This window comes from Chanos chanos, chromosome 2 (assembly GCF_902362185.1).
Source record: "Chanos chanos chromosome 2, fChaCha1.1, whole genome shotgun sequence".
Lineage (NCBI taxonomy): Eukaryota > Metazoa > Chordata > Actinopteri > Gonorynchiformes > Chanidae > Chanos > Chanos chanos.
In genome coordinates, this window is record NC_044496.1 from 20419134 (window position 1) to 20439598 (window position 20465).

General features: G+C 43.1%; 1 protein-coding gene across 1 annotated transcript in view; it reads left to right on the top strand.

Moving 5' to 3' along the window:
- sbf2 (SET binding factor 2) overlaps positions 1-20465 on the top strand; it is a 78341-nt gene that overhangs the window by 52655 nt on the left and 5221 nt on the right. The window contains exons 17-33 of the mRNA XM_030765745.1: positions 1871-1939; positions 8302-8472; positions 8579-8853; positions 10118-10290; positions 10452-10525; positions 12000-12195; positions 12568-12695; positions 13667-13842; positions 14106-14233; positions 14320-14524; positions 14681-14877; positions 15016-15156; positions 16063-16146; positions 17728-17802; positions 18346-18524; positions 19097-19273; positions 19894-19995. Coding sequence (XP_030621605.1) covers positions 1871-1939; positions 8302-8472; positions 8579-8853; positions 10118-10290; positions 10452-10525; positions 12000-12195; positions 12568-12695; positions 13667-13842; positions 14106-14233; positions 14320-14524; positions 14681-14877; positions 15016-15156; positions 16063-16146; positions 17728-17802; positions 18346-18524; positions 19097-19273; positions 19894-19995 — 2550 coding nt within the window. The remainder of the gene's footprint in view (positions 1-1870; positions 1940-8301; positions 8473-8578; positions 8854-10117; positions 10291-10451; positions 10526-11999; positions 12196-12567; positions 12696-13666; positions 13843-14105; positions 14234-14319; positions 14525-14680; positions 14878-15015; positions 15157-16062; positions 16147-17727; positions 17803-18345; positions 18525-19096; positions 19274-19893; positions 19996-20465) is intronic.

Here is a 20465-nt window from a genome sequence, read left to right on the forward strand (position 1 = left end):
AACTGCGCATTCTGTGACAAGCCTCTGGAAGACGTACGGAGAAGCACAGACAAGCGTGACCCCCACTACATCCTCCTCCACATGCCACACACACTAACAAGAGGACTTACTATAACCGGCTGCTACTGCCTGAGTCACAGGCACATGGCTTCCCCTTGCATTCCACTAATGCTGACTAAACCCACTTACGTGCCTCAGCTCAGCAGATAGGGCCTAGGTCGTGTACGACTCTTCTGCTCGCAACCCTTCTTTTAAAGCTCTTGTGTGTACATCAAGAAAGGTGGGGGTGTGTGCGCGTGCTTTCGTATGTGTATTCGTGAGTGTGCGTGTGTGTGCATGAACTTAAGCATCACTTCCAAGGGATGTGACTTTAAACATGGCAACTGAAGCATATAACTTTCTTTGTGTTGTTTGTGGTGTTGAATAATAGCACTATGATAGAACTAAGAAAGACATGAGTGCGGTTAGTTTTATAATAGCTGATGCACAGGTATTTGGCCTTGTCTAGCTTTCCCTGCATCATGATCAGGTCTGTAATGATTTGGAATTCCTTGGAGTTCATCTCAAATGATGAAACGGTGCGTTCAAGATGAAGCTGTTGAAATTTGAATGTCTCCTCCTCTCTTCATGTCTAACGGCCCAGTCTGTGAACTCTTATGACCTGTTGCATTCTAGAATGTGCTGGTAAACAAAGATCTGGTTGTTCTCCAAACCCATGTGTTCAACCACAGCCCACCCTAAAAAACTTAAAAGAGCTAAAAGAGAGACAATATGCTGCACTGTCAATGGGGGGTGGGGGTCTGGGGGGAGCTTTTATGTTTTGCTGAGAACCTTATGTTTTGCATTTGCCTCTTTGTGCATTCCATTGCTTTTTTTCTCTGTGGAGCAACAGAAGGGGCAGCAAGCCATGAGCGTTTGAACAGTGTCCCATTCGTAGGTGCCTGATCTCCTGTTAAAAATCAGCAATGGCATGTGTGTATTTCCGTCAGGCACTCTTGTGGTCTAACCCCCCCCCCCCCCAAAAAAAAACTGTATCGTGGGACATGTATGCAAACATGTGAGCAAGTGAAAGTGTGAGGGAGTGAGTGGGCTATATATTTTACAGCAATGTGTGTTACTGTTGTATTATATAATTAATATAAAATGTAATAGCTATATTATTTCTTAATTGTTATCCTCAAATGAATTAAGATTCCAGGACCCTTTTAACTTAAGTGTAAAAATACTGGAATGCCACGCTATTTTCAGTGAATCGGGAAGTCCTGTTTTTTGTTTTGTTTTGTTTTGTTTTGTTTTTACATATTGACATAAATCACAGTCATCTAATTCTGATTTATTATTTGACTGTACAAACAACTTGTGTAGTGACCTCTGATGTCATTGAATCGTTAAAATAGGAATCCAGATATGTCTATTGGGAATGCAAAAAGATGTAATAACTTGCAAATTGAATATTGGAACGTTCTAACAATTGTGTCAGAATTGGGATTATATAAGCATATTAGAAGCATATGGATGAAGAGCACTGTTGACTCACTGGTCTTGCCAGTGTGCTATCACATAACCCAGCGACATTCAACTGGACAACCAGCAGTTTATGCAACAGGAAATTTATGTTTAGTTTAGTCCAAGATTTATAACCATGAATCCCTCTTCAAGAGACCAGAGGTCATAAAACCTGTTATAACCATGTAATTACATATATCTTGCATGAATTAAAAAAAAAAAAAAAAAGCTTTAACAACATCCTTTTTTGCCAATGCTGTGACCCTGTTTTCTGTGAGATCTTCGCTGATGGAGAGCCTCTCCTGTGTTTGTTTCACCAACATGTTCTCTTTTCCACATCTCTCTCTTTTTATCTGCCCCACAGGACTGTTCCAGCTCAGAGGAATACACTATTGCCGCAGCCCTGCTGCCCCTGACAACAGCCTTTTATCGGGTAAGTGTGCTGGACAGAGTGAACCTCTTACCAGTCCTACAGACAACAGATTGCTGTTACAGAGTTACTTAAACAGAGACAGAGAAGCTGGAGCCGACAGCATGCTGTGGGATGTAATAGGGTCTATTTATAACTCTTGTAACTGTAAGACATCACCAATCATGGAAGGGTTCTGGTTCCTGGATGGTTCACCCTGGCATTCTTTGTTAGGGTTTGCACTGGTAATGCACATCGAAATGTCAGGAGTTTCACTCCCTGCATAGACAATTCCATGATGAACCTATTACGGCAGGAGACAGCAGACAAAGACCAGCAATAAGGGGCAGAGCCCCCCATCTGCTCTTGTTTTGCTTACCCGAAGCACATAAGGAAAGTGTGGTAATAAGTATTCTTCCTTCAAAAGCACCAAAAGGCCGCTGGGATATGTGGTCTCTTGCCTTGAGGTCGCTGTGGCTTGTGACACAAATTCAGCACATACCCAACCGGTTGTTGTCATAGGGACAGACACAACGGACTCTGTTGCTTTTCCTGCGTTCACTTGCTAGCTGTCCCCAGACCTGTGGGACATGTGATGCAATTATCAGAATTCAGGCGTAATCCCCACTGTATTCCTCACCATGGCAACAGCACCTGTTCCATCCCCAAAGTGTACTTCCATCTGCCCTGGTCTGCTGATGGATGGTCAGCTGAAGTCAGAGTACTGATGGATATACGTGCCAAACTTTCAGTGCTGACTCAGTGTGACGACCTCGAGTCTCTCGACAGTTTTAATACTGTAGTGACATTTAGAGATGTGTTTCTATAGGATATTGGAATGGGTTTTGTGTGCCCAGAAGTGGATCACATCCTTGTTATCAGTGAAACTAGTGTGCCTGCCACTCATGTATAGAATACAAATGAACTGCAAACACATCTCCTGACCGGCAGCAGAGATACTCTTCATTTGGGTCACGATTTTTAGACATCTGAAAGCCATTCCACAAACGTATTGAATTTCCTGTGTTCTGTTCCCCTTTACGTAACCAGGAAACCTGATTAAAGGATTACATAAAAATGCTGGATGGCCAGGTTTGCATAAAAAGACACGAGAACCATCTCTGATAGTGAAAAGTGAGACATCTGGCCGAAAAATAATGAAATCGAGTTGTTTTCTCTTATCCAAAAATTGATTTCTCCCAGCTTTTCAGAAGAATGATACGCACGTACAGCCGGCATATTCACATGAAAAACAAGGCCACAGAGGTCAGGTCCTCAAAAGCTTGTTTTGTGATCAATTAATCATTGCTATGAAGAAAGCACCTTGAAATGCCACGAAACACTGCGCTCGGCTGCATTTTCACTACGTCCTTGGATAATCCCTGTATCACACGATAGCCAGTTACGCCCATGCGCATATTTCTTTGAGTCTGCACTACACATCCCCCCCCCCCCCAGTCATCTCCCAGTAGCCTTGTACTTAACCACACTGCATGTTATTGGTCTGTCAGAGTAGGCCTGGCAGGAGATGAAGGAGACGTCTCTTTCACCCCTCAGTACTCTGAGGTCCAGTGGATGTTCCTGCAAGCTCAGTAGATCTGATTTGGATCCACGTGTCTCACAGACCTGGCCTCAACGGCACTCTGTTTTTTCCATTCCCTGCTTAAATCAACCCAAAATCTTAAGGTAGGCTGGTAAACTGATAAGATCAAAGTTCAGTTCCATTTGAGCCAGCACAACCTGTGCACACTTAGTGTAGAGTATGTGTTGGATCACTCCAGATTAACCTGCTTTGAACCTAAAGTTAATCTTCCAACAGAGATTTGCCACTGATGAAATGACAGTCATTGAGGAACTACCAACACAGAAGAGACGATGCTCCCCTGAACACGCAACTCCCAGACCACCTAGTTCTATTTAAAAGCCCTGCAAAGGAGATTAATGTAATTGTATTCTGTCTACTGGGGTGGCTCTCAGGGCAGCAGGTTAAGGTTTAGGGTGATGCTATGACAGGGATAGTATGTTAGTGGTCAGGTTATGACGTAGGAACACTAGTCTCCACAAAGCCTTGTGGGACAGTCAGCGTAGGGACCTGCTCACACTAAAACTGTTAGTAAGCCCTGTCTTTCTTACTTATTCAGGACACAAGTGATTTTATGTTATTATTGACACCCCTGCCTCACACTTAACCCTCCTTAATTGGCACTTTGCATAACAGTAATAATCTACAACTCAATTTGTGCTTCTGCTTCACTAACCCCAAAGAATGTCCTAATGCAACAGACTTACATTTTCTTTAATGGAGATTTTAAAAACAACTTACAAAAAGTGCAGACAAATCCTCTAATGTCTTGCATAGTACAATATGTCTTGTGACAAAACACATGCACATGACATGGCTGTATGTATTAGAGCTTAGTTCTGCCAGTTTACATCTGTGGTATGTGTCTAGGAACAGACTGGTTCTGTTGAGATGTGTCCTTCACTCAGGTGTTTGGTTGTCCTCGACATTGCCTTGAGAGGTTAGCCACCATGTGGAGTTTGGATTTAAAGGTTGTCGTCACCAGCACCTGTTGCCTCTGCTCATTGACTGGTTAAAGCAGAGTAATGCAAGCTGTATGTGTGGTGCAGAGAATGGGCTGAGGTCTGGAAGAAATTAGGTCAGATCATCACATCCTGGGTTTTATGGCCAGAATTTGTTCACTTATCCTGGTCCTCACCTATAACTGCAGGTCAAGCGGGGGATGTGACACAGACTGCTATTTTAAGATGCTCAAGAACAAGATCCATGTCTCTCTTTTCATTGACTGGCCATATAGACAGTGTTGGTCAACACAGTTTTTTCTCCTCCACTGATCTGACCCACACTCATCTGTCTTCGGTTGCAGGTAGTCCTCAGAGAAGGAGTATCCCACCACAGACTTGCGTACATTTTTAGACTTGGCCAGTCTGTGTATGTTAGCACGGGGCAACATTACAGAGCTTTTCTGGCTGAGTGTTAATGTTAGGGTATGAATGTCACTAGCTATCTGATGAGCCCACATTACATTTCAAGTATGTTTGTTTGTTTGTGTGTGTCTGTGTGTGTGAGTGTGTGTGTGTGTACAGAGACATAAATTTTACCAGGCTTTTGGGATGCCAGGATTTCTCTGGAGCATTGCCATGATGTTGTCCCCTGTCCCAGAGGTCTGAACTCTTCTGTGCTCAAGGTCTGCATGCCAGAGCATGTGGGAAATACTCCATAATGTTCTGGTCACCCAGCAGTGTCTGCATTTAGAATATGTTTGATTTTGGGTGAATATTTAAACACGAAGGCCCCAGTGTTCTTGACCCAAACTATTTTCTCAGTGTCCAACAACTCATTAATTGTACATTGTGGAAGAAACGGATTTAAAAGTTTGTTTGAGCTGATGGACTGATAATAAGCATATGTTTTGATATCTAAGGTGATTATTTTCACTAGTCAGGTTTGTCCTGCTCAAGTCAGTGCTGTATGTTTTTAGCTTATGTTGAACTTTTATAGCTGTATGTTGCATGTGTGCTGCCTGTGTGTTGCCTCTAACCTTTGACTGCCTGCACTCTGAGTAACCTGTTTGGAGGATATTACTGTGTCTTAACTGTCTTGGGTGACATCAGCTACATGCTGATCTGGGTTTTTTCTATTGTTGAATGGCTGTTTTTTATTACTGTCTACAGAAATGGGTCATAAGCATATCTGAAATTGTCAGAGGCCATAATGACAGAGCCTGACAAGCAAATATGTAATGGTCCTTAGCCATCAATTTTTTTTTTTTTAAACCGTAGAAGTTTGGTCAAATATGTCAAATATCTTATCAGCAAAGCACTTGGCTGGTTTGGGTTTTCCTGGCTGTGGAAAATGAATTGGATACGGCCGGACTCCAGATCCAAACACGACTCTTGGATCCATGAAAGCAGTGCAACTGCTGTAAGATTGTTTGCATTCTTTCAGCCACAGTTTGTGCAGCAGGGGATTTGAAGGTTTGCTTTATCAAGCTGTTATATTCCTCTGACTGGACAGATGAGGACAATGATTTACTCTTATAACCTCTATGTGCTTTGAGCTGTCCATTGCCTGACCTTCCACTGTTTACTTGGAATTACAAGTTGTCCATAACTACAGCATGTCCTGCATTTATTCTGTATGGATAGTTTTTTTCTTCTGTGTTACACATTGTCCAGCTGAACGTTTCACCTAGATTGTTTGTAAATGCTGTTGATACATTGTTTCAAGACATCTTTTAGAGGTCCTAGACACAAATATTTCATTACACAATGCATTTGTTTCTACTCAACAATAACATGCCATGCAGTCTGTAAAATACTAATGGGTTGATTTTGTTGAAATTAAGAGGGGGGGGGGGTAATTTTTCCTGAGGAACTCTCAGGAATGTCCGTTAGTATTAAATAGGCTGGGATGCCAAGTGATTTGGTCTAGAATGCTAGTAAATTATTGTATTACCCAAGACTGGTCATGGAGGAGTCATGGATCAAAGCTGGGGTTTTTTCCTCTTGGCCCCGAATACAGCTCAGGCAAGCTGTTTTATGAGTCCCTCCATCTCTCTCTCTCTCTCTCTCTCTCTCTCTCTTGCTTATATTTCTCTGTTACATTAAGCAGAACAACAGCCTTTTCTCTCCTCTCTTTGTCTTTGTGTTTGTATATAGCCTGGGTGTCCTGTGGGTGCTCCTGAGCGTGTTTGTGTTTTCTCAGGGCTTTGTTAGGCTCTATAGAGATGTTCTGAAGTGTTTTTTTGGTCCCATTTGGTTTTTTCTCTCTCTTATTTTTCTTTTTTTTCTTTCCACTCCCCTGTCCAGCATAGATGTTTATTGCGTGTTTCCGTCCTTCTGCTCCTCCACTGAGTTTGGCAGTGCACTGTCTCTCCGTAGCCACCCCCTCAGTCCTCCATCTTTGCTTCTGTCTCTGTCAGTAGGTCAGCCTGACCCGTCTTGACATCTGCACTGACAACCAACTGAGTTAAACACACATTTGTAATTTTCATCTGCATGTGCTGCATTTCAAATGCCACGTAACTGTAACGAAAAAACCCCCAAAACATCATTTAAGTAACCACACCGATGCTCCTGTGCACATTCCTGACAAGCCCCACCTCATTTCTCCATGTACACAGAGTGACTTTGTCCCATTCAACACCATCCTTGTGAATTAAGTCTAGTCTGAGTAATCCATCCTTATAATCTGCAAGTCTATTAGTGTGACTGTAGCCAGCTTTAGCTATCCCCCGTAAAGAATTATGACTAGACAAGCTGTGTCTGCTGTTTAGTTTTGGCCAGTACCTCACACTGTGAATGAGTGAGGGTTATGGAAGAACATTTTGTTCTTGTGTTGATGGCGTAATGTATACTAAGCATTCCTAAATCTGCAGAGGGAAAGATAAACTATCTAAACATGCTTTCACATTAGTGTCCTCATCTCTAATTCCACCATGATAAATAGCTATTCTTGAAGTAAGTAGATACTTTTACAGTAAAATATCTCTCAGAGGCTTTAGTTTTAGATAAGAGGATTGGGCCTGGATTTATAGAGATCTGAAGGGTGATACCCTAGGTGCAACACTGACCTCTTCCAATGACAGGTGGGATTCTGCTGCCATCTAACGGGGGACCGCTCACATCCTACTGTGCATTAACTAGTGCCTGTCATTCACATCTCTGTCTTTCACACACGCTCTTTCTCTCTCTGTCTCTCTCTCTCTCACACATACACACACTCTCATACACACACACGTTCTCTCTGTCTCTCTCAATTTTCTTGCTCTCATCTAGCCACCGGTCAGCTGAGGGGTAAATGAGAAATAAAGACATTTGGTTGTCTTGTATTTCCTGAAGCTTGGTGGAAAAGAAATCAGAAGCTCTGTGTGTGTGTGTGTGTGTGTTTGCACACCTTTTTACGCACATGCAAGATCATTCAACTGAAATTGAAAATGGTCCTCATAGCTTTAGCAGAACTCTGTCCTGTGCTAGCAGTGATTTGCAACAAGTGATTCGCATTTTAAAGTACCAGAAAACACCAGGGCCCTGTAGATAAAACCCTCCCAAAGAGCCAGTCAGCTGTGTACTTAGTGTGGGGTCTTAGTGTATGTGTGGGGAAAATTATGGCCAGTGAGAATGATTGAGTGCTTTGAAACCTTTGGCAGCTTGGGTCCTATTTTCCTATTTTTGCAGTGTTTTTTAATGGTCTCTTTTATAAGCCATGCTCTTTTCAGCCCAGTTGGATTCATGGACTGTGAAGTTCTGAGCTGAAGCTGTAACTTGTTTATTGTATAGACAGTAGCTTTAAGTTTATAAGAGCAACCTGCCAAGTGTAAAGTCAGCTTTGTTTTGATCACTTACCACGTCTTTCTTTACAGAAACTAGCCCCTGGGGTAAACCAGTATGCTTACACCTGCGTTCAAGACCACCCCATCTGGACCAGTCAACAGTTTTGGGAAGCTACCTTCTATTCTGAGGTGCAGAACCAGATCAGAGCTCTCTACCTCACTGCCCTTGAAGATAAACAAGGAATCACTGCAAAACTGAAGGTGAAAAATGTGTTTATCTAGAAATTGTAATATTTGGTGCTGAATATTGTCGAAAAAGTGACTGCTTCCCTAACCCATCATCTCGTCCTTCACCCTTGTCTCTCAGGAGCAGGGTCCAGTTCCCACAGAAGCCCCCAGTGAGTCAGAGCGGACGGCCATGGATCTGGCAGCTGAACAGCTTCGGGCCTGGCCAAGCCTTAGTAAAGATAAACAGCAGGAGCTGGTCAAGAATGAAGAGAGCACAGTCTTCAGCCAGGCTATCCATTATGCCAGTCTGATGGTTTATCTGCTTGTGCCCCTGGACACCAGCAAGAACAAGCTCTTACGCACAGTGCCTGTGGCAGATTGGGAAAGCGGCAGCAACAGCATCGTCACAAACAGGCAAGAGCCCCTCTCTGTCTCCATTAGCAGAATGAAAGCTTATTCAAACACAAGAGTCAGTCTCGCTGGCACAGTGTCTGCAGCCCTATGGGTTATGATAGTAACTACCATCTACAAGAGACAATCTGTTTATTTTATTACGCGTTTTATTACGCATTTCAGCGTTTCTGCGTGGCCCGTAGTCATCACTGATTGAAAACACAGAAATGTGAATTAAGCCAAATCATGCCCCAGCCAAGCACTGAGATGATATGTTGTGCTTTCGGAAAAAAAAAAAAAAAAAAGGAAAAAAGCTCTTGTTGAGGTGATGATGGTTAGTGAGGTGTAGGCTCAGACCATGGTATTACTCCTCTGGAGTGAGATACTGGTCTTTGCCATATCCTTTCCAAATCCTCCAGCTGGCTCCTCTATTAGCCATCCTAAGGGCCTGGCTTAGTCTGAGCGGGTGAAACGTACTTGGTTTGGCAGCCAGTGCACTTAGGCACAACCAAAAGAAACAAAAGGGAAACCCTATGCTTTGTAGTAACAGTAATGTGGTTTGAGGAGAAACAAACGGCTTGCCAAAACTGATTCTCCAGAGTTTCTTTCTTTCATTTTTTCCCCCGTTTTCCTCTGCACAGTAGCTCTCTCAAGGTACATTACAGTAGGTAAGATATCCTGAATTTGATATGCCGGTAACATGACTTTGTCTAAAAACCATATTTATTTTTATTTCATTTTGGGATATTCACAGTAGCATTTATAATGATTGCTTCATGTTTCTTGTTTGAATGTGTCGGCACTTGATGAGGAAAACAACATCGCCCGTGTTTATACTGCCTGAATTTATTTGTTCAATCAAGATGAAGTCATGTTTTGTCTTTCACTTAAAATGCCTCGGACTCCACTTGATATTTGTAAATAGACTAGGAAATTGTTGTTATTGTTATCGTCTCTAACTAGCCCACTCCTACGAGTTGCATTGGTATCAGCCATCTGTTTGTAGACTGGCAAAGTTTTAGGCTGTTGTGATAGAAAACATTAAAGAGACATCTAAAATACATGGACCATCCAAAAGTTAGCCATCATGCTTTTGTCTTAAATTTTGCGGGGTGTCGTTTCATTTATTCAGTTTGTTTTAAACTGAATTCTTTTATCATTCATGTCTTATTGATTATATCTTATTGTCTTGCATGCAGCTGTGACGGTTTTAGTATTGCAGATTTATGGTCAGATTTGTTTTGACAGTGCTGGGATTTTTCTGACTGTGTATCGTGTTGAACAGCATTGCGGGCAGTGTGGCGGAGAGCTTTGACACTGAGAGCGGATTTGAAGACTCTGAGAACAGCGATGTTGCCAATTCTGTGGGGAGATTCATCGCACGCTTCATTGACAAAGTGTGCACAGAAAGCGGTGTCACCCAGGACCATATCAAAAGCCTGCACAGCATGATCCCAGGTACAGGAGAAAACTGAACACCCGACCGTTTCCCTGTTGCTTTTTTCTTAAATATTCTGTCGTAAGGCTGAAATAACTGTGTCGTAACGTGGCAGTCAGTGTGTGTGTGGAGTTGTGTGTGTGTGATGTTCCCTGAACTGACTGTCTGCCATGTGGCTCAGGCATTGTGGCCATGCAGATGGAGACCCTGGAAGCTGTCCACAGAGAGAGCAGGAGGTTACCCCCTATCCAAAAGGTAACTGAATGCTTTACGTCAGCAGATACACTCAGAGGTCTAGTGACCAGCTCATAAAAGTGATACTGTTAGTTACATGCAACGTTGGGATTCAAACCATGAATCCTCACTCTAGGACAACTCTGCGTTGCACTCACAGACTGTGGCTTGGAGAGTTTGATAGCCTCGCTCACGAATGGGGAAAAAAAAAATAAATAAATAAATAAATAAATAAATAAAGACACTGATGATACAGGGCCCATTTTATGTAAAATCCTTTCCGCCGTGGAAAACTAAGACTCGCTTCTAGGCTTTATGTGATGTCCAACTGTGGAGAAGGTGCTCCATGAGTCACTCTGGAGAGTATGATACCCAACTCTATTGCCAAGAGCACTTTACATGAACTCTGTAAACAACTGAAGGAATGTCCCAGCCGAGCCCTGTAGATTTACAACCAGTGATGGAGCTGTCCTTACTTGTTGACCTTGGTGCTGTAATGAGTGAATTGTTGGAGATTGGGGCATTTCTATGGGGTGCAGAAAAGCAGAGTCTACAGGTACTTGCATCACTCTGTCACAGAGTGCTGTTAAAATAAATATGAAGCATAATGGCTGTTCCCCTGTCTCTGAGGCAGCTGGCCTGTGTGTGTGTGTGTGTGTGAGAGAGAGAGAGAGAGAGAGAGAGAGAATGTGGACACTTAGATAACTTTGAGCAGAACAGAGGACTGGCATTGGGCCCTCCGTCTCCTTTGGAAAAGTGTCGATGATGTTGTTAGGCAGTGAGGCCAGGCCATGGGAGGATTCTGTGTTTATGTGAGACGATGGCCTTGGCAAAGAGTGCAAGTACTCAGTTAACCTCCCAGCCCATCTCTGTCAGCTGGGAACTGTGTGAGTGGTCAGAAGCTGCTCCAGGTTCCATATATCATTGCAGAATATCAGTCGTCTGACTGAGGATAGGGAGGTGAGGAGGGTGCAGAGTGTTTCCTTGGCTTAGAGATGGCAGAGCCCACGCTGGCTACTAGTGCACTCTGTGTTTGTGTTTGTGCTTGTGTTTCTGCTCCGACGCTACCACATTCCTCTTTGCACGGACACCAGCTCTAGTTTCAGATGTGACTGTTGCTCTCAGGAGCAGCCTTCATTCTGTCCTAGCCTTTGTCTCTGCTTGGCTCACTCTCACACGTTAGATAATGATAATGTCAGTGGGACAATGGCTGTGTGAAATGATTGAACTGCTTGTACTGAGGAGATCTGGGGTCACAAGACAAAGTGTTCAATTAAAACAGCTGAACCTGTAACTCTAAAAGATGAACACCCTAATTGGCGCCTCTTTGTAGCAGGTTTTCATAGACATGAAGCTTCAGTGTTAAGGCAGTGTTTCTTAGTTGCTTGAACTCGAACATGATCAGATCGGGCTTATCAGTATTGGTTAGCATGTTGAATGATCGTGACTGCTTTGAATCACCTGATAATGAACCTATAATTACTCTGTTCCACAGCCTAAGATCCTGAGACCAGCTCTGCTCGCTGGAGAGGAATTTGTTTCCGAGGGTCTAAGGGTGGTACTGGACCCCGATGGCCGGGAAGAGGCTACAGGGGGGTTGCTGGGAGGACCACACATCTTGCCAGCTGAGGGGGCACTCTTCCTCACCACCTATCGAATCATCTTCAAGGGCACCCCTCATGATCCTCTAGGTACAGGCCCATTAGCAGATAGGGATGGCAAAAACACACCTTTTTAAAACACATTAATCTTAGCAGCTCCCAGGTGTTGACAGGAACAAGAACGCGAGTAATCTGCAGGGCCACTGTTTGCCGTCCCAAGAATTTAAACCACTTGTTTTAAGTCAGGACGCGGCTTATGTTTCAAGATTTATTGTTGTATTACTTCTGACCATAGCAGAGCTGTAGTTTTATTTTGCGTCTTAATGACCACACAGCTTTTTTCTCATTGCTACAGTATGTTGATCCCTTTGTCATTGTGATTAGAGCCACCGTAATGTTCTTCATAATTTAAGTGTGTTTATGGGCATGTTTTTATGCTTCTGCATGTGTTTATGTGAGCAGTGGGTGAACAAGAAGTGATCAGAAGTTTCCCGGTCTCCACTCTGACTAAGGAGAAGAGGATTACCATCCAAAACCAGCTACAGCAGAACATGCAGGAGGGGCTACAGTTGAGGTCTTCCTCCTTCCAGGTACTGGCTGATGGAGTGGGAAGGGGAAGTAATCATGGTACTAACCTCTCCTGAGAATATGTTCTGCCAGATTTTATTCCTTTAATTTAAATCTTTTTCGTCTTGTGGTTTCACCAGAGAATATATTCTGCTATGTTATTTTGATGTTGTTTTAATGTTATCAGAAGTAATGTTTAAAAATGATTTATTGATGTTTTTTGTTCAAGGAAACAGTCAAATGGTCTGAGAATTTAAAACAGCCCTGTGTTTGAAACACCCCATTAAGCTGTAACATTTGTGGAAGAAAAATGTGTATGTTCCAGACTCTTCTCTGAATTTGGCTGAACATAGCCACTTTTTTTAAGTGCAAGATATAACACTGCATAATGATATGTTGGACTTGTACCAAGCAGCTAGACACATGTGTTTCGTTCTTCATAATGCATGTACTATAGCACAGTAAATGTTTTATGATGCATTCCTATCTCTTTACTAACATGCACAATAAAAGTGGGCCATGTGAAAGTAGGGGTCACTTGGCCTGATCTGCCCATGTGTGGCTGAGCTTCACGGCCTGACAGCAGCCAGTGTCTGGGGTCTATTATCATGCCTTCATTAGGCGACGTGATCTGCAGGGGTGCTGGCTGAACCGTCAGAGACGACCCTGGAGAGACAGAGCAGCTCAAGGGGAAGCAAAATTGAGGAATATGTGGTCACACACCATCAGTTATAGGGCGAGACCTTTCTGGAACAGCCTTGCACTGTGCACGTGAAATATCTGACTTGGAGCGGTTCGGCCATGCTCCACGATGGTCTCCAAACATTTCAAATGATTATTCACAGATTTTCTTGCTTTGTTAAGACAAGGTTCTCAGCACAGAAACATTCTGGTTGTGTTCCTAAATTCAAACATTGACTGTGATCATTTGGCAACACTTTGTGTAATAAGTGAAAGGCAAGACAAGTTTGACGAAATGTTATTTTTGTCTTAGCTGATTAAGGTGGCATTTGATGAGGAGGTGAACTCTGAGGTGGTGGAGATCTTTAGGAAGCACCTCCAGAGGATCCGCTACCCTCAGTCCATCTTCAGCACCTTCGCCTTCGCTGCAGGGCAGACTGCTCCTCAACTCATACTGCCCAAACAGAAAGAGAGGAACACAGGTTTCCGGTGAGTATAACAGATGAAGAAGTTTATGCACAGATTCTCTATGCACAAGACCTTGACTGTTGCCCAATTTCATTTATTTTAAATTCGCATTTATGTGTATTCTGACTCGTGATACTAGTATCTGGGTGCTTAAATAGTAGGTGTTAAGCATGTTCACAAAAACAGCAGAGCAAGCAGTGTGGAATTCTTGAAACAATCTGTACAAGGGAGCTGTTTGACAACCTGTACAAGGGAACAATTTTTGCCTCTCCTCCTCATCACAGAACACTGTCTAAGACAATTGTAAAAGGGGCAAAGAGGGCAGGTAAAATCACCATGGGCCGTCAGTCCACCCTCAAGAAACTTGAGAGGGGCAGTCGCATGACCTGGAATGAAGACGACGACATCTCAGGTGGGAACAGTGACAGTGAATTCACATTGTGAGAGCAATAGTCAGTCAGACAGGAGTGTGTCATCTGTCGCTCATTTATTCTTTAGTGATTTCAGACGAAGGAGAACCCCCAACTAGTAGCACCCTGAAGGCCTCAGAGAAATCCACCATGGAGCAGCTGGTGGAACGAGCTTGTTTCCGTGACTACCAGCGGATGGGTCTGGGCACTATCACTGCCAGCTCGTCCAGGTCCAAGAGTGGAGAGCAGTTCCGCGTGACGGCAGTCAACAGACTATACTCCCTGTGCCGCAGGTAAGCCTGAATCTCACACACCCAGCTCTCACGCGGCAATGGGGAACACAATTCAAACAAGTTAAAAAAAATTTTTTTTGTTTATAATTAATTAAGCTACTCTGCCATGTCTAGACATAAGCACTGAACACATGACCTGTTCTCTTTTCCCTGCAGTTACCCAGGACTGCTAGTCGTGCCTCAGTCAGTGCAGGATAGTAGCCTCCAGAAGGTGGCACGATGTTACAGGCATAACCGTCTTCCTGTGGTGTGTTGGAAACATCCTCGCAACAAAGCTGTACTACTCCGCTCCGGAAGTTTACACGGGAAGAGTGTGGTGGGACTTTTCAAGTCCCAGAATCCTTCATCAGGAAGTGAGGATTCACATGCAGATTACCTGTAGTTATAAACCGAATTTTTAGCCACGATGAAACACATATGTTAGAAATGTGTCTGTCTTAAACTTTAAATAGGAAGAGTTGCCATCCTCACCGAAATACTCCTCTTTCTAGCTCCCACCTCCTCCTCAGAGTCCTCTAGCAGCTTAGAGCAGGAGAAGTACCTACAAGCTATCATGAGCTCCATCCCCATTTACTACAAAGCCAACGGCAGCAGCACCCTCTCCAACCGCTCACTGGTCGGCCTGTCTCCAGGTAACGCAGACATTTTTTTCAAATCTATTTTTAAATTCCATTTGTACATATTCCCTCAGTTCCGTTCTCACTGTTTTTACCCCACTTGTTTTGGCTTCTTCTTGTCCCCATTTCAGTATGTTTTTTGGGTCCTTATCATGGCACTGTTTCCTTTGGTTTTATTCACTGTTATTTATATTTGGTGTTGTGTTCCAAAGGAACTGAGGCACAATGTCCAGTTATATAAGAGGAACAGGACATGTGGAGGTCACCTTCAATCCATCTCCATCATATTGTGTGTTCCTCATTGCCCGCAATACAGGGGCTCAGGCTAGGGAAGGTGCTTCGCCAACAAGAGGCTGCATTTCTCCACAATGCGCCTTTTGTCTGCACTAACTGGGTTAAAACCACTGACTCCCAATCAAAGTAAATGCTGTCTATGGCGCTGTTTAAGGTGGTGCTTATGAGAGATAAAGAGAATGGGCTTATCAAGAAATTAAACACTTGCCTGGACACCTTAGACGAGAACGAAGTGAACAGTAATCTACTGTAAGACGTGGTTTTGGGCCGAAGTCCCAAAGTCACCGGTTAAAAGTCACTGGCTGAATCAGTGGCCTTCCAGATCTTAGACACTGTTCTAACTTGTCTCATTTGAGCATGTAATTCTCCCTCCCTCAGGTGATTTTTTTTAATGATCTACACTAGTGCTCCAGCTCCAAGAGCAGTGCTTACAGTCAAAAGGTTATAACTTAATACAGCTCACAGCTGGAAAAACAAGATGTCACCTGTGCACATCAAATTCATTCCTGATCCAAAGCATCTGTTGCTCACTAGAATTTCTGTTCTTTCATATAGCTTCATGTTTCTTTGCTGCTTATTATGTCTCACCCTTGTTTAAACATTAATGCAATCACAACGTTTCTGCAGCCACTGAAAGGAGGACGTCGAGAATACCAAAGATGGCCCCTGTCCACTTGGACATTCCCTTCTCTAACAGTTTCGCCAGAGGAGGTGAGTGGGTTGCTATCCTTCATTTCTTTTGGCTGATGGCAGAGGTAGCTAATTCTCACAAACTCCTCCAGCTTTCTTGTGATGTCTCTGTTATTTTTATATCTTATGGTCTGTGTTATATCAAAGGCCTGATCACAAGGTCCTCCTACATCTCCAACACACACGTCAGCTCTTAATATTGGACGCACACAAACTCACATAAGACTCCTCAGCATCTCCAGTATGCACACAGTACCTCGTCCACCTCTCTAACAGATGGGCTCACTCTTTTGCCTTAGGATACCACTGAACTCCAGAACAGGAGCTGCTGAGCTTATTAACTGTGTATTCCTCTGTCCTCAAGAGCATAGGTTCCCAACTGGGTGGTTGTGAACCCCTAGTGTTTAATGATGGTAATGCAGAGGGTTTGTGAGATTGCAATGGAAATATCAATGTCAAATTAAATTAATTTAGTTAAAATCTCAAGGGGGCACTTAAGGAAAATAATTTGAGTGTCAGGGGTTTAGGTAACAAAAAGGGTCGGGAATCCGTGCTCTAGAGCGTGGAGTACCGTTAATGAAATTCAGTAGAACTGTTGTTAACACCCAAATCCTTAGGCATGTCTCAGATCCTAAACTGATGCAAAGCAGGACACCTGTCATGACAGGTTTCGGCATTGTTCTATGGTTGAATGAACACGCAATGTTGCTCTAAATACTTAATTTGGTGTTACATCTTCATTACCGAAAATGATGTTGAAATCTGGGTGAAAGGTGACAGCTAGATTTGATGATTCATCATTTCCTGTCTTATTGCATTCTAATTCTATAGTAAAAAAAAAAAACAACGCCCATTATGAACAGAATGTGTACTTCCCTCTGAGCAGGTGAATTTTCAAGACATGCCATAAAAGGGGTACAACCAACCACTGTAAAACCAGGTCATGTCCCAGCAGCAGTGCCTCTGGCTTGGCTGGGCGCCCACTGGGTCCACAATTGATTGTGTTCACAGGTGGGAAGCTGGCAGGGGATTGTCTCCCTGTTGCTGTGATAGTGGCTCCCACTGGTTGGTCAGGGTGCCAGATTAGCTTTAGACGGCTCTGGTAGTCCACACCCTCCCTGGCCAGCATGGGAGTCGTGCAAAGGACAGGGAATAGAAAAACAAAGGAACTGGTTACCGCTGAATTGGCAGGAGAAAAAGGATTAAAAGGTCAAATGATTAATTAAAACTTACGATCCATTACTCAGTGTTTCCTAAAAATACGGAACTGCTATCACTCATCAAAATCTGTCTGTCTTTGTCTAACCATCATCACATCAAATCTCACTGACGAGTCTGCTGTTATGTTCATGCATGTTAAAATTGATTGCCATAATGGTTTTTAAATAGACTACCTTGGGTGCACTGAATAATAAAAATCACTATCCTCACTATTTCTAATTCAGCACCTGAGGCTGTGCCACATATGACTGAGACCTCGTGCTTTGGTTGGAGGAGTGAATATTAGTCAGTGTGTTTGTGTGTGTGTGTTGTTTTTTTAAATCTCACGTGACGTAATTTCTCTGTGCCTTCCAAACCTCCCCCACACCCTTAATTTACCAGTGCTTGGGTACAGGGATAAACTATTCACTCCCTCAAACCAAAAACCTTCATCTAAGGGGCGAATCTACAATCAAGGTATAGTTTTTCAAGTCTCATGATTCCAAATAACCTATCCATACTTTTTTTTTCCCCTCCAAATTCCTTTTTAACACAAATCATTTCCATGTTGGCTGTAGCAAACCTCTGTAACCCCCGTCATTCTATCATAGTGCGTAGACCAATATGACATACTAACTCAGAATTCCCTACTAGACGACAGTTAGTGTTTTCTGTGGCTTCATTGCCACAGTGCTCTGTGTGGTTGGTAGTTGTAGCACAGTGCTTTCACTCAAGTCTGGGTTCTGTCCTGTCATCGCTGGCTAATGCTCCAGTAGTTGTGTCAGTTGAGTCTGGGTAGCAGTTGTTGTCCTCCAACTTTTTTAGAAGGACAGTAATACTCACCAAAAATAATACTCATCTCCGAATCAGTACTTCAGCTTTATTCACACCCTGAGGAAGTATTACAAATTTTGTATGTGAAAGGTCAATAGAGTCGGTAGATGTTGTTTCAGATTAATTACAGTGACATTGGGCTCCAGTTGTGGATTCTGTCTGAATAATGCTTCTCTTTACTGAAAGGTGTGTGGGCAAGTCTTCGCTCCAGTGCCAGGATCAATCACAACTCCACAGGGGCAGAGGTGGGGGCGCGGCTGGCAGGCAAGGATCTGGCACCCTCTGCAGGCACCGAGAGCCTGCAGGCCCAGCTTCTGAAACAGCAGGCTGCGCTTTATATATTTGGGGAGAAGTCCCACCTCAGGGTAAGATTTCCTTTGGAACTGTGAGTGATGGCAGGGACCAAGGGTCATGTAGTTGTTTTAACACCATCTGGAGTCCAGGAATCAGTGCTGGCTTTTGATCCAGACCTGAAAGATTCAAGTATGTAAGCAGAACTTTATTTACTAGAGAATACCCCCAATGTTAGACTGTGTCAAAAATACTTGGATGTCGTTTCTTCCAGCTAGCAATAAATCTGCAGAGCGATAAGGAACTTGTGAAGGTTGTTTGTAAAAGCCATGATTTACTGATCCACTGTCCACATTCTGGAGAGTACTGTATTACATTTGGACTATTTCAAGAACATCTTGCAGTCTCAACCTTATTGTTGAAGCGTTTCTGTGTGTGTGTGCAACGTGAACTTGATACTATTTTATCTGGCTTAAATAATTGTAAATAAATTAAAAGATTCAGTCTTTAAAAAGCTGTCTTTCAGAAAAACCATGCTGAGTAAGATTAATCAGGTTTGTAATCAGTGTTTGCTCTATAATGACATGATCAAGCAGATTTTTCCTTAAGTTTGGATAGGAATAGTCTTGACCTTGTTTTCTGACAGGGCTTCAAACTGGATTCGTCTTTGAACTGCGAACTTGTGCCAGTGGACTTTGCTGACACACGGCAGGTGAAGGGGGCCTTTAAGAAACTTCTTAGGGCTTGTGCTCCAAGTTCTATGTCTACAGACACAGAAGATACCTTCCTCAAAGCCCTGGAAGAGTCTGAGTGGATTCCTCAGGTATACTTTCGTCTCTCTGGTTTTCTTCATTTTCCACTCTTCACTGACTTTTATTTACAATCTCTGGTATTTTTCTTTCCCATTTTTTCACTGCTGTTGCTTGCCCAACCATTTCTCTTCTCTGACCCATTCTCTTGCTCTGAATCAATAAATGACAGAATGTAAGAGGCAGTGATATCAAGAGTGCTGTGAGAAACACCAGAGACCGGTTTCCTTTTTTGGGATTTTGACCTCGTCTTTTATGCTTCCGCTACACACAAAGAGGGGAAAACAGTCAAGTTGCTTGCCATGCATATAATTTTGCACTGGCTTGCACCTTGCCCTCAGATTTCATTACATCTTAATGCCCCTGAACAATATTATCTGGGGAAATGCTTTGCTTAGGCTGGGAAGAATCATTAGTCAGCAATGAACTAGTCCAGCTGACAAATGTTGCAACAATGAATGGTCAAGAATGGCTAAATTTAGAATGTGTTTTTGTTATTGGTTTTGTGTCTGCACACAATCCACCAACTCAATAAATAAGTAAATGTGCTTTTATGTGTGTGCGTGTGTGTTTTTGTGTTTGTGTTTGTGTGTGTGTGTGTGTGGGGGGGGGGGTTTATGACTGGAAAACACAGCTCCATAAGCTACTACAGCTGTCTCTGATCATGGTGGAGTTATTGGACAGTGGCTCATCTGTGCTGTTGAGTTTAGAGGATGGCTGGGACATTACAACTCAGGTGAGGCCCATACACTTCTTTATCCACATATTGCAGCACTGCGACCTCATGCCACCTACATGCATGCATGCAAAGACTGATAGTGATTTGCTTTTTCTTCCAGCCATTGAGCCACAGACTATAACAATGCTGAACCTTAGTTGCAGAATTATGTCTACACAAAATTGCCCATCTGCCCTTGATTAATATGTAAAATGGGATATTAGTGAGTTGAGGGAGTTGAATAGAATTCTCTCTAACCACGTTTATTTGTTTCCTTTTGCTGTAGCAAGGAGCATTTTGTCAGATTTTTGTTCAGTGAGCTCATATTTTCCATGTCCATTGGTTATACAAGGAAGGATTATTAGGAATGGCACTATGTGCTCTTCTCGTCTGTTGGCTGCTTACCGAGCCTGTAAAGTTGAAGGTCATGGTGTAAAAGTATGAGTCTCCCACATGTAAGGCACGTGTCATATTCAGCCTGCTTTCTT